The sequence below is a fragment of the Poecilia reticulata genome, chromosome 21, assembly GCF_904066995.2.
Source record: "Poecilia reticulata chromosome 21, P_reticulata-male-v2, whole genome shotgun sequence".
NCBI classification, from domain to species: Eukaryota; Metazoa; Chordata; class Actinopteri; order Cyprinodontiformes; family Poeciliidae; genus Poecilia; species Poecilia reticulata.
In genome coordinates this window covers 15,605,834-15,619,452 of record NC_088850.1, presented here as the reverse complement: position 1 = coordinate 15,619,452, position 13,619 = coordinate 15,605,834, and the positions used below count along the sequence as shown (strand labels likewise).

At 38.2% G+C, this 13,619-nt stretch overlaps 2 protein-coding genes across 2 annotated transcripts; one reads left to right on the top strand and one right to left on the bottom strand.

Moving 5' to 3' along the window:
- Window positions 1-704: 704 nt before the first annotated feature.
- On the bottom strand, window positions 705-3,157 carry leg1.1 (liver-enriched gene 1, tandem duplicate 1). Its single transcript, XM_008398419.1, has 8 exons — window positions 2,749-3,157; window positions 2,553-2,639; window positions 2,393-2,466; window positions 2,198-2,302; window positions 1,608-1,726; window positions 1,334-1,475; window positions 1,152-1,248; window positions 705-1,061 (listed from the first exon to the last, which is right to left on the bottom strand). Exons 1-8 carry the CDS (start codon window positions 3,044-3,046, stop codon window positions 910-912), a joined length of 1,074 nt encoding a protein of 357 aa, XP_008396641.1. The 5' UTR covers window positions 3,047-3,157; the 3' UTR covers window positions 705-909.
- Window positions 3,158-4,737: 1,580 nt separating this feature from the next.
- On the top strand, window positions 4,738-12,993 carry stx7l (syntaxin 7-like). Its single transcript, XM_008398426.3, has 10 exons — window positions 4,738-4,876; window positions 6,847-6,939; window positions 7,047-7,116; window positions 7,315-7,405; window positions 7,605-7,742; window positions 9,062-9,102; window positions 9,195-9,285; window positions 9,385-9,457; window positions 10,977-11,059; window positions 11,808-12,993. Exons 2-10 carry the CDS (start codon window positions 6,855-6,857, stop codon window positions 11,901-11,903), a joined length of 768 nt encoding a protein of 255 aa, XP_008396648.1. The 5' UTR covers window positions 4,738-4,876; window positions 6,847-6,854; the 3' UTR covers window positions 11,904-12,993.
- The last annotated feature ends 626 nt before the right edge of the window (window positions 12,994-13,619 follow it).

The window sequence follows — 13,619 nt, the reverse complement described above, 5'->3', positions numbered from 1 at the left end:
TGTTTTATTGTATAATAATTTCACTAAATGAAATTTTGTGCAGCATTTTGTTAATCTAAATTGTTCAAATTGTGTCTGAATAAAGATTTATCCATAACTCCTGTTAGAAGTGTTTTTACAGACATAAATGAAGGATTTCTTTCTGTATGAATATATTTATATGTGTATATAAATATTAAAAAAATTTTAAAATCAAAATCACTATCACTCAACAACTACAACAGCACCAAACCAGTGAAACAATAGAGAACTAATACTTAAAACTTTCCCTAAAATTCACATAATCTTACTTGAAGAGATACATGTTATTTTTTACATGACCACTAGAGGTCAGTAATGAGCTACTGAAAATCTCTGTATTATCAGTGGTTTTCAAAACATTTAAAATAAGCAGCACATTAGAAAGTACAACGTTTAGAAATTACGACTGTTGCCCTAAAATCCAATATGGCTGCATTGCATGTAAAATCTCATGACAATTGCAACACAAAAAAAGGTTAATCTACACTTCAAAACTGTCCTTTTTTGTGAACATGTAGGTTAGAAAAATAATTTTCTTAAAGTGCCTTGAGACAATGTGTTGTGAATCAGCCCTACATATAAATAAATTAAATTACATTTATTTTTCGGCATTAACCAGGACATCACTTTCTAATATTGACTCTCTAGACAACACTCCAATATAATCAAATGAAGACAGAGTATTCATTTGTTTATGTTTTATGGGTTTACATAAATTGACAAGAGTTACATGAAGAACATCTGCTCTGATCCAGAGCAGATCAACAACCTGTAGTGAAGGTTTTCCTCCTAATTTCATGAAAAAAAACCAACAATATTTTAGGCGCTAAAGGGACTATGATCATATTGATGTCACAGTGTTTCTGATTTTGTATTTTTGTGTTCATCTCAGCAGGCGGTAGTCATCTCTGTGATGAAGGACAGGAAAGAGCCTGTGGGGAAGCTGGGATTTGTTAGCAGTTGCTCCAACAGCTCTTTGCCTTTTTCTCTAGTAGTCACTGAACACATCGCCCCTTTCCACATGCGAACCATTGAGCCGCCTGACAGAAGAGAAGATCATTATCAACCTTTGAGACTTAGTGATCCAAACTGAAGACATTTTCCATTTTGTTTGTGACTGTGTGTCCTACCAAGAATGGTATTGATGCTTTTCATCCAGGAGAAAATTTTCAATGAGTTGTTCTCCTCTTGAGTCAGATCGTCAATGTTTGGGGCTACATCCCCCGCCTACATGCAGGAGTAAAAAAATAATAGACGAATATTCAGTGAAATAGAGATATTAAAATAAACACGTCAGTGACGATATAAGTACCCGTAAAATTCGGCCCGGCAGAGGATTCAGGAACAGCACAGACTTTTCCAGGTTGGAGTGGAAATGAGCTGCGGCAACATACTCTGCAGAGTCCAACCAGCTGTCTGCAAATGACTGCTCCTCAGCGGAGTAGTGGCTCTTCCTGAAGGAACAAAAGCCAGGAGATGACACAAAAAAATATTTGGAAATATAAGATTTTGACCATCCACTACATCATGTAACATGCAAATTCTATGGTAAGGCCAACATTCAAATTCACGGACGGATGGATTACTTGACGTTGCATGTAGAAGAGGCATAAGTTGTAGCCATTTGAGCCACCCAGTAGACACCAAGGATGGAGTCTTTCTTCTCGTTGTCAGGTAGAGTAGACTCAGATGTTGGCTTAAGAGCCTTAAAAGACGCATGTTGATCATTAAAGTCATAGACGTACAGCTCAATAACTTGGAACATCATCAAATATGGAAAGTGTTTAGGTCACTCAAATAAAAAAAGCGAGAAATGCTCACAATACACATTCATGTCGCACAGAGTGATTTATTTCAAGCATTTGTTTCTGTTATTTTTGATTAATCTTACTTACTGATAATTTAAACTTATAGCTAAAAACATTTGAATGTAACATTGTGCCAATTTAAAAAAAGAGATTTTTGAAATGGAAATGTTATTGCCATACTGTGTCATTCAAACTAATGGGAAGACTGCCTTACCCTCCACAAGCAAGGTAAGATAACAAAGGTTACATAAAAAAAAATGTGTCTTCGCATAATACTGCATATTATTGGAGAGCTTAGTAAAAGGAAAGTGTTGGTAGAAAAAGGTACATAAACGACACTGGCTGCATTTCCAGCGTCATTTTAATACCTGGAAAAAAGCATCCCACTTGGTCATGGCATCAGAGTAGCTAGCTGAACATTCGGTGTAGGTCGTACAAAAGCCCTCTACACCTGCAGGCACCTGCAGCTTGATCTGGAAACATAACAAGAATCATTGTATCCACCACTATCAATATTCAGGTTGCGTCTTTTATGGTGACAAAAAAAACAAACAAACTACAACCTGAATGTTTTCTCCCAGGAAACCCTGCTGTGCAGCAGACAGGAAGGGCAACGCTGAGGTGAAGTAGTTCATACCTGGAAAAAAAACAAAAAAAAACATACAGAGATGTGTAGTGATTTCTGTGAGTGCTTTGTGTTCAGATTTGGTTTGTTACACTTACAGCCCCAAAAACTCTCGGGTGAAATACACATGGCGTCTCCTGTTTGTAGACCGCAGGTTGTTGAACCAGACGGGTCGGCAAGGCGACCTGCAGAAGCAGCAGATTTACACTATGTCATTTCCCAGTGTTTGGGGATGTTTGGTAAATAATAAAAACACAATCTCAAAAAAACAAAAACAACAAAAGGCTGTGTTACCTGAAGATTGCATCCATCCAAGCTGCAGTGCCAGCCCCCAAAAGGGATTCTCAGTCTGGGTTGTCCCCATGTAGGTCAGGTAAGGGTCTGTACCTGCAATCACCAGACGATATAAACTCTGGCGGTTTAGGTAATTCCAAGGATTGGGAGTCAGAATCCCATCTTGCATAGGTAGTTCAATCACTTGGCCGGCGGTTTGCGACCAAAGGTTCGGCAGGCCATTTTCCAGGACAACAGCAGAGCTGCTTAAAGTCACCGCCAAAGCGAGGAGGAGCCCAAGGGCCGCCAAGCGCAACATGATTGTCCTGGGTGATGGAGAACAAGTGAGCCAAGTGTGTGCACTCAGGACTGACAGCTGTTTGAGATAACAGGGCTTATGTACTCTCGCTGTTCACATTTCTACACTCTAACTACAATGAAAAAAGCGAACACACACAATTTAATGCTACAGCCTGGTGACCCGCAGGTCAACGGACTCTTGCAGACAAAAAGATAAGCGGGTTCGAGTGCACACAGCTCAATACTGTCCAAATACCCAGACACAGCATGGTCCAAAGTACAACTGGCCATGTTATGTCTCCTTGAGCGTTTAAAATGCACATTTTAGCAAAAGAAAAACAATGAAGAACATTGGCTTTTGAAACCATTTGGTTCCATAAAGAAAGACAGAAAACAAAAACGCCTACATGATCTGGAGCTTTTAAAACCCACACCGGATCTGCAAGCATCGTCACGTAAAAGGATGATCTATCGAGCCGATGCAACCTGTCAGGACCACATTTTGTTTACATTTACCGGTGATCAGAGTCTGTCAGAGGTTATGTAATGATTAATGACAGACTGGTCCATTGATTGATTAAACTCACTAAACTTTGATGTGCTAACACTGCACCTGTCTGTTGGTAACGGCATGTAAGAACAGATGCTGTTATCTAAGGTATTATAAAGAGCATGTCAACACTCAATCCAAAGTACCAATGGGCAGAATGTTCCTGCAGAGTCTGAGACTATGAAAAAAAAACTCACAAAACAGCAAGCGGATATGCAGGGTGGTAAAGCACACGTTGTAAGGGAGGTCAAAGTAATACTTTGTAATATTTCTTGTTTCGATAATTATGTCTAAAAGATAAAAATCCAAGATTCAGTGTTTCAGAATCTTTTGGCATGAATTACTGCATGACTGCGGCACTGCTCAGGCGCTAGCAGCTTTCATGCTATGTGCTTTGTTAGGTCTGCTGTCTGTCATCTTCCTATTGACAGTACTCCATAAATTCTGTGTGGACTTGAAGTCAAGCCAGTTTGCTGGCCAGTCAGGCACTGTAACACGATGATCATTGAACCAGTTTTTGGTGCCTTTGGCAGTATGGGCAAGAGCCAAGTCCTATTGGAAAGTTAAATCACCATCTAAATGTGTTGCTTCAACTAAGCTTTCCAAGAACATGCCCTTTGAACAAGCAGCATATTTAGCAACGATCATTTGTGGCTCACCCTCCATGTGAAGGTTGTAAAAAAAAAACACTCTCCAGTATGTTTCCCATTGTGTAATTATTTCATTTAATGTAATATTTAAAACAAATATTGTAAACGAGTTCTAATATAAAAAGTAAAGACTTCAACTACAACTCTTATCCCCTACACTGCATGCTATAAAAAAAATTTTTGTTTAAACGTCACGAATTCATCTTGAATGGAATGTGCTCTGATCTTTCCCATTTTGTAGAGTATAAAGTCCTCTGTGTCACATTATATTTGTTGCCCTGTGAAACAGGAAGGCATGGATTCCCAAGTCTCGTATAATTTTTTAAACGTAATTTCATTCCCTCCATTTTTTTTTTTTTTTTTTTACAGAAATGAATGTAACACATGGGATTTTGTTAAATGTTCTACTTTGCTTATTTTACATTGATAAGCTTTTTTTTTTTTTTTTTAATGGGGCTTTATTTTATTACAATTTTTTTTTCTATTTGCTGCTCCTGAGATATTTTTTGTTGTTGTTGTTGTTGTTGTTGTTCCATTATTAAAGTCCAACCAAAACGATGATGTGATGGCTGAGCGCAGACGACATCATGTGACAGGGGAGTGGCTCCAAATCAGGAAACACACACCACAGCTGCGAGTCTCCACAAAGGTAAAGTGCTAAACTTCTCCAGAACCGAGCCGAATCTGGCAGTGACACAGCCCACATATTAGGATTAAAAACTCGCTTTTACATCGCCGCTTTATGTTTAGCAGCAAAACGAAAGTTAATATGTAGGCTTCGGCAAACTGAATGCAGGGTGGACTTTGTTACTCACTTTTGTACTCTCCGTGTTCGTGTCAGCTGTTAACGTTTGCTAATAATTGTTTCTACGTCTAAAATAACTGGTCTTTTCTATGTGAGGTAAAGTCGTTTTGAATTTGTCCCGTTTTCCTGAGATTTAAATCGCTCGAGTGATTTCCGCATTGCTTCTGCTCCCAGTGGGACACACTGACATGGCAAAAATGACACAAAATGAGACGTAAATAACGTCAGAGGAGAAATATTACGCAACTAAGAAGCAGAAAGGTTGTCTTAAGGTTTTATGCGACAGGTTAACAGCTGGTTCTCAGCAGGCCGGGTTCAGTTCCCTTAAGTTACAGGAAGTGTGCATGGCTGACCCACATTATGATTCCTCTGGCCCAACCCTGCTACACTGCAGCAGATAAATCCTTGAAACCAAACTAATCCTTACTTGTTTTAATTCAAGGAGCCTCTTTCTGTGGGTGGGCGCCGCCGAGTCTGTGTGCTTTAATCAGTTGTTTGCATTTTGTGTTGGCAATTTGCTTTGGGTAAACTCATGTTGTGTTATTGCAAAACGTAGTTTGTCTGGCTGCTGATTTCGAATAACTTTTATAGTACGTATTGACCGACTTTTATTGCACTTTGGTCAGCATTGCTGTTGTTTTTGAAGTGCGTTTTGTAATAAAGTGATATGCACCAGTAAGCCTTTTACTGACACAATGAAATCCAGTTTTTTTTGAGGTCCCGACATTCTCATTCTGATTTTATCTGGTTTAAAAGAAAAGTGAAATGTTGTGTTGTAGACGGGTTATGTTTTTTTTAAATACCCGAGACAGTTTGGAACAAAATGACCAAAACTGCTGAAGCAGGAAATGGGGAGAAGATGAAATAACCAGGTTTCACCCAACATATATTAATTTTTTTTTTTTATTATGAGTTCTCGTAGCATGATGGCCTTTAGAGAAGTTGTGTCAGTTTTAGCTTATTGTGGTATTCATGCAAAAATGTACAGCAGAACTGCATGATATGATTGTATTGATTATAATGGAAACAAAAACTGCATAAATAACTTACTGAATTTAACCTAATTTGTTATTTTGATTGGGGTGCACCTATTAATCGGCCAGCTGATTCATGATCAGACGATACTTGCATGTGAAACCGATCATATTTGAATTGAAATGAATTAAATTACCACAAAGCTGCTACATTTGGACGTTATTTTTTTTCACTACAAGGAAACCTAAAACTTTGGACACCTTATTGGTGTTGGCTTGTCCTCAAGTAACCTCAAACTTTGTGATAATGTAAAAGCAAACTACTGCTGTGCACTTTAATTTTGGTAAGGGCCTCAAAACAGACCTGCAGTCTAAACCCGTTGTACAGGTTTTGTTTGTTTTTTTAAAATGTCACAAACACTAAAGGAACCGACCATTTTAATTTAATTAATTCAGTAGTTCTCGCTCATGTGCAGTGGTAGTATTTCACAGTTATTGTTCAAAATAAGATTGGAACATTGACGATGTTTTGGGACGGTGTACATTAAAATGGATACGTTCAAAACAAAGACAAATCACAGAACATAATCAATTGGTGTCACCACAAAAAATGATGAAACTATTTCTTAAGATGATCCGCATACATCTGAAGTTATGGCTGGTATTAAACCACGGTGGACCCTGAAAACTCCCATGCATATTCCCACAGATGGAGGCTAAATGCTAAAAGCTACGGTCATGTGTTAGTCACGAGAGCAGCAGAGCGCAGTAGCTATGGCAATGAAATCTCAGCGTGACTTCATGAATGAGCTCTGATTGTGTTGCCGCGTGTCACCGCAGCTGTCGCCATGGCGTACCACGCTGGGATTCCGGAGGATCCCAATGTTTTGGTCCAGAACATCAGCTCCAACATCCAGAGGATCACGCTGCTGAGTAATGCAGACACGATTATCATCAGCGGCACCCTTGCTGAGGTCACAGCCGCTTTTCTGAATCACAGAATTTGAGATCGTGACGTTTATCTCTCCCTTCTTGCTCAGCCTCGGAGTTGCAGAGAGCGGTGTTCCTGCTGGGGACCGACCAGGACAGCAACCAGCTCAGACAGACGCTGTGAGTAATTTAGGCTTAGTTGGAGATGCTGCTTGTCTGTTTTTAAAATTATTTGACTAAAACTGCAGCTTAAAAGTACATTGAGGCACCACGGAAAAACCTACCCACACATGTTTATGTAGATAAAATAAATCCTTCTAACTTTGAACCACAATAGTTTTTTTTTTTCAAATAATAAATACTTTTTTTCTGCACTAGTCAACAAAAACAGCAGCAAGGCAACCAGCTGGCAAAAGACACCGACAAACTGATGAAAGTCTTCACTTCCCTTCCTATTGGCCCAGACCAGGTACACATTTTTAAATGGCTGTTTTCACCTGTGAGAAATCATAATAGTAATTTTTTATTTAGTTGGAGATGCTGCTTGTCTGTTTTTACAAGCAGCATCTGTGAGAAAACACCTGTGATTACTCACAGGTGTTTTCACCTGTGAGAAATCATAATAGTAATTTTTAATTTTCTCCTCTTTGTGTTTTTGGTGGCCTTAGCGGCAAAGGAAGCTACAGAAAGATCGGCTGCTGAACGACTTCTCCGCTGCTCTGAACAGCTTGCAGAAGACGCAGCGGCAGGCGGCTGACAAAGAGCGGGAGTTTGTCGCTCGGGTCCGAGCCAGCTCAAGACTGTCGGTGAGCAAGTAGTGGCCTCCTCACTGGATGGATGACCGTCGGAGTTTAAGAGCTAACGAGCAGCGTTCCATGTTCCTGTAGAGATTGCATTGTTTTAAATGTTCAAAGGGAATTCTTTTTAATCGAATTTTTAATGGAATTTAATGGCGCAAATTATAGTTTTTTTCTTATTTCACTGTCGTGAACATTGTTTCAGCAGCAAAGTTGTTCTCTTCATGACTTGTGCCCTTCTGTACATATAGTTGCCAAAAGAAAAAAAGAAATCAGAGCAACTCGGGAGACTTTTATACTGCAGTTTACATGCATGTATTTCACACTGTTGAAGAGAAACAGTGTCTTTGGATATGATGATTTCTTCAGAGGTGAGAACAAAGCTGGAGCAGAAACTCTTGAGGTTTATGATTTAATCTTACAAAAGTTGAAACACAATTGATTAAAAAAACTACTTTTAGCTCCGCAGCATGAGTGTTTTCAGTTTCAGACCCTCTGATGGTTGATATAATGCTGAACACGGGCAAACTCATGCAAAACGTATACTTGACGATACAGTGAATGTGTGTGTCCTCGTCCACAGTTAAGCTCTGGAACTGCTGGTTGAGGCTCAGAAACAAATCACCGATGTCTGGGAACTATCCTCATATTCTATGGAAACGGCTTGACGCAGATGTAGTTGTCGCCATGCCAATGTGATCGGATGGCCAAGAAAGCTACAAGTAGATGTCTGTTTGCTTTTTGCTGCTGGCACACTGAAGAAGAAGTACGAACCTGAAGTACAAAGTCCTCTAGAAAAAAATCACCTAATTTATCCCCCATCTTCCTGAAGATTTTACTGAAATGTGGAAATTGGACTTGACATCTAACCGGGCTCCCGTCACGGTCGAAACAAAAATAACTTGGCTCATCTTGCATCCCCTAAAAAAACATTTGTAACAATCTTGCATAACACCAGATGTATGAGAAGTTCAGTTTTATAAGCGGCTCTCATGTTTCCTTTCTCTCATGCAGTTCTGTGTTTAGACTCGGATTCCTTTGGGGGAGCCAACTTGCTTGGCAACTCTCTTCCCTCTTCGCTTATCTCACCAGACAGAGAAGCCTCTGTACCGACGTTTTTCATTTTAATAAGCAGGATCAGTGACTTTCTGCTTCAAGTAGCGCCTTAGGAATTGTACTGCTGATGCCACATGAGGGTTTATTTGATGAAGCATTTTGTAGAGATTACACCTTATGCTTACTGAATCAATGTTTGGCTTAAGGAAACTGCTCTCTGATCAGACTTTCAAAATAAGGCACATAAATATGTACTTTTATCTTTTTAACAGGGAGGTCAGCCTGACGACAGCTTCGGAAATGCACCTCCAAGGTTGAGTCAGAAGCTTTTAATAATAATTCATATTCCTTCTGCTGCTGCCGTTGTAGTTTAAAGTATAATTTTCTGTGCGTGTGTCAACGCAGTTACTCCCAGGTGCAATCACAAGCTGAGATCATCACCGAAGAAGACCTGAGACTGATCCAGGAGAGGGAGTCGGCCATCAGGCAGCTGGAGGTAGGATCCACACATGAAGCGAGCGTGACGCCTCAGCTCTGTGTGTCGACAGCCAAAGATGCGAGCAGCACCTCATTGCCTTGTGTTCTTTGAATTTAGTCCGACATCACAGACATAAACGACATCTTTAAGGATCTGGGCATGATGGTTCATGAGCAGGGAGACATGATAGGTGAGTATCAGGTACTTTTGATGTCATTTTTTTTTTCTGTTGTAAGGCTAAAGTACAAAAGCCCCTTGGTTTGTCGTTTACTCCCAGAAAATGTTATAACAATTGGCAGATTGCATAGAAATAAGAAAAAAAATGCATACCATAACCTAGTCCCATGGGTAATAGTACTTTTCCAGGTGGTGTGGTGGCGCAACCCATACATGGCTATACCTATAAGCAGAAAACGCATTCCCACATTTTAATCCTTTGCTTCCTGCTGATCCCATCTGGAATTTTTGTACCTGAAAATGTCAGTGTTTCCAGGTAAAATCCCAGTAGAGTTTAGCAAAGCTTGTTATTAAGACTTGTTCTCCCAAAGCTGAAAACTCTTTGCTGCAGTTATCTAACAGTGATGTTTGGAAAAAGAAACTCTTTCCATTTCCATCATCCCCATTGTTGATAGCTGGCAAAATAAATACAGGTCTTTCAGCGTATTGACCTGTGGCTTAAAAAATAGATCTTTGTGTGTTTGTACACAAAGAAACAGAACTAGTTAGACGTTCCTAGAAACTCTGATCAACTCAAAAAGTAAAATATAAATCAGAAAAGCCTCCCTTACATTTTTAAAAGGATTGTTAGGAGTTTCAGTATGTTTGGCTCTGCTAATTTTAAAACTTCCTTCTTCATGTTGGAGTTTTTTTTTAAATAAAAATTTTCAAATTGCATCTAGACCAGGTGTCAGCAACCTTTAAAACCCTGGAATCTATTTTTGTCTTCTATCCAGCTGAACAAAATTAGTTGATAACCAAAAAAAGGGACATAATACAAATTAACTTATTTTTACACTATTGGAATTTTTTTAAATTTTTTTTAATTAAAAACACATTTTATTTATTTTTAGAAAAATCATCAAACTTTTACAGGGAGAATGAATACATTTTCTTCATTTGACTGTTCAATTTTTTAAAATGGAAAACATTGTTTAAAAACGCACATAGATTGCACCCAGTAGACAAAAATTATGTCATCAATAGAATATTCCCGACAACAATGGCATCATTTTGTATTTCTGTTCAGGCCTCTGATCTAAACAAAGGAACACATGAAGTTACTATCTTATTGTTCTCCACCACTCTCTTATTGCTTCAGCATCTGGATCACTAAGATCTATATCATAAGAGTTGAAAGTTCATCCAACTCGTCCAATATATTATCAGCAAACGAAATGCTGAGATGTTGCATCCAAGCTCTTCTTTGTGATTTCGATTTTGCACACACTGAAATTAGGATTTGATATATTGTGCAAGTCCTACTGATTAAAATGCAAAGACTAAATCTGTGTGGTTGCTGATGTGTTGGCAAAATAAAATTTGTTGGCAAAGCTGATTTTGTGTGGTTAGCTCACTTGTCTTCTCTTCAGTGAGTCTAGGAAATTTAGAGTTAATGAAGCTGGTTTATAGTTTGGGATTATGTCCAGCTCTAGTACCTAATATGATGTGAAAACAGCATAAATATGTGTGCATGTTTTTGTGTTTTGCAGACAGTATAGAAGCTAATGTGGAGAGCGCAGATGCCCATGTCCAGTCTGGCCAACAGCAACTTGCAAGAGCTGCAGAATATCAGGTGAGGTATTAAACAAGAAGAATGTGCATAGCTGAGATAAATAGCTCAGAAGTAGCTTTTAAATATTAGAAACATCAGTTTAAGATCGCTTCTCCCTCCATAAGAGGGGAGACCTGTGAAGCAACACCATTAGTCACTGTGATTTCATAAATAGCGGCACAGAAAAAAAAGGAAGCTTGCTCACTTCTAGGTACTGTGGATGATCCATCTGCAGGATTCTTAAACAGTCTGAAAGCTACAAAATGTTACTTTTATTTTCAAGACATTTGGGTAAAATTTGAAATGTTCTTTTGAGTTTGTGCTTCACTTATTAATCATATTGGAGTTTTTTCATGAATACAAACAGGGAATTACATTGCCTTTTTTAGCCTCTTGATCATTTTAGTTCTGGATTTTAAATTGTTGTTGGGGGCGAAAAAGGATTTGAAATTTCAACCTGATCTTGTGAAATTCTTGCATCAATTAGCACAAAGTGATTTAAAGATCTTTGAATTTAAACTCAAATGAACCCGTTTTCTAAATGTGACGGCTCCAAAGTTTTTGTAAGGATGTGGAAAACAAAACCAATCAGCTCTTTACCACACTGGTTGAATCGGACGCAGGTTTGAAAAGCAGATGTTAAAAATGTGGAATTTCAAAATAAAGGGTAAAATATGTATCATGTATTTTAATAATAATTTAAAAAAAAACTAGTTTTGATCCTTACAATCCCCGAGAAACTTTTAATTTTCTTGCTTCCTTTTTTCAGCGGAGCTCCCGGAAGAAGATTTGCATCCTGCTGATAGTGCTGGCCGTTGCTTGTGTCGTAATAGGACTTATTATTTGGGGCGCTCTCAAAAAATAAGATCTTCCTCTTATTGTTGATGTCGTCAGACAAAATATGAAACACAATCCCTCTCATCCTGAGTTGTCTCTCCATCTTACCCTCTTCGGCCTATTACAAAATCTGTTTGCCTTGTTTTTGACAGTGATGGTAGTTTTATTGTGAAGGGTGGCCTTAAGTGAATCATTTGATTTAGATGACAGTGTTAATGTTTTTTTTTTTTGTTTCGTTTTCCATTTTATTTCATTTAATAAGTGAATCCACAACTATTTTCCAAGTCTTTCCTTCAAATTTAATGATTATATAGATTACAGATCACGTCTTGATAATAGTAATATGGAGGGAAGTTGATCATCCTTCTCGGTGCTTCTTCCTGTCAGGTTATAAATGACAATTTCAGACAAACCAAATTCACATGATCACCTAATACCTGTTATGCTTCAAGTTAGAAATGTGCACGGCAACTGAAATGATTTAGAGAACGCACATTTAGCAGATTGAGCTATATTTAACACGTTAAATTAAATTGAAAATATAACGCCGCCTAACATTCCAGACAACAGAGGTGAGATTTATTCCTTTGGCTCTTTATTTCCAATCCAAAAAATGTATTTAAATAAGTTTTTGTTGGTCAAATAATGTATATACTGTCCATCCTGTACATAATTCAACTGGTGAGGGCTGAGCAATTCTGAGAAAAGTTTTACTTTGTTTTCCCCGTTTTTTTTGTTGTTTTTTTATGTTTGTGGTTTATTTTAACCCACTGACATTTGACACTCCTGTGCACCTTTACAATATATATATATGTTTCTGGTTGATTTGATCTCATTCATTTGTAAAGGAAATTACTGTAGTTCAGTAGAAGTTGTGTGATAATCATTTATTGGACTGCTACCTATTATTCGCTGTATCTTAAACTGTACATGACCAATTGCAAACTCAAGCCAAAGCCCATGAAGGCCTGGTATTTTATGTACAGTCTTGTAATAAAAGACAGACATTAATGCTACAGTTTCAGAAATGATCTAATGCCTTTGTAAAATCTTTATGCGATGTATAGTATGGAGGTTTAAGATCTGATTGTAATTCTCAATAAATTACAGTACAAAACGAGTGCAGATTCCCTCTCACTGGATGGAAAAGCTCTGTATGGTATACATACGGGTTTCATAACCACCTCCATCTTCTAAACCTTTTTTTTCTCAGCTGCAGCCTCTCTGACTGGACCGTTGAACTTTGACATCAGCAGAGCTGTGCATGGCGTTCAAGCAAATAAACTCTAGATACAAGAAACGTCCTTTTGTTTAGCTGATTTTGATCTTTTTTTTTTTTTGTTTGTTTTTTAAGCACAGTCAGTCCTCGCTAAACTGGACCTGTCCAAAACCCGCATCTGGACTTTAGGTAACTTTCTGTGCAGCAGATTCATTTGTTCCCAATCATTTTGGAATATTTTGACTCTGAATCAAATTGATTATTTTATTACTATAACAATCCTGTGGGATGACATTGCACAAAGTGTAACTATCCGTGGTCTATTAAATGTTACTTCTCCCTTAAAATTAATCTTTTTTTAATAACTACTTTAGCAATGTCCATAACTACTCTTGCACAAATAACGACAGAAAAACGTACGCACCAGACACGATCTGAAGCACAGATAAACTCTGTTTTCTAATGTCAAACATTGATCACAAGATGTACACATTTAAAACAGATTTAAGATTTATTTCCTGGTGC

Bases quoted from the DNA above. Each gene is read 5' to 3' on its own strand.
- leg1.1 (XM_008398419.1), bottom strand. From the start codon at position 3,046: ATGTTGCGCTTGGCGGCCCTTGGGCTCCTCCTCGCTTTGGCGGTGACT. The intron at 2,467-2,552 runs GTAAGTGTAACA...TTTTTTTTCCAG, and splicing joins ACCCGAGAGTTTTTGGGGCT to GTATGAACTACTTCACCTCA. The intron at 1,062-1,151 runs GTAGGACACACA...CTCTTCTGTCAG, and splicing joins AAGCATCAATACCATTCTTG to GCGGCTCAATGGTTCGCATG.
- stx7l (XM_008398426.3), top strand. From the start codon at position 6,855: ATGGCGTACCACGCTGGGATTCCGGAGGATCCCAATGTTTTGGTCCAG. The intron at 7,743-9,061 runs GTGAGCAAGTAG...TCTTTTTAACAG, and splicing joins GAGCCAGCTCAAGACTGTCG to GGAGGTCAGCCTGACGACAG. The intron at 9,458-10,976 runs GTGAGTATCAGG...TGTGTTTTGCAG, and splicing joins TGAGCAGGGAGACATGATAG to ACAGTATAGAAGCTAATGTG.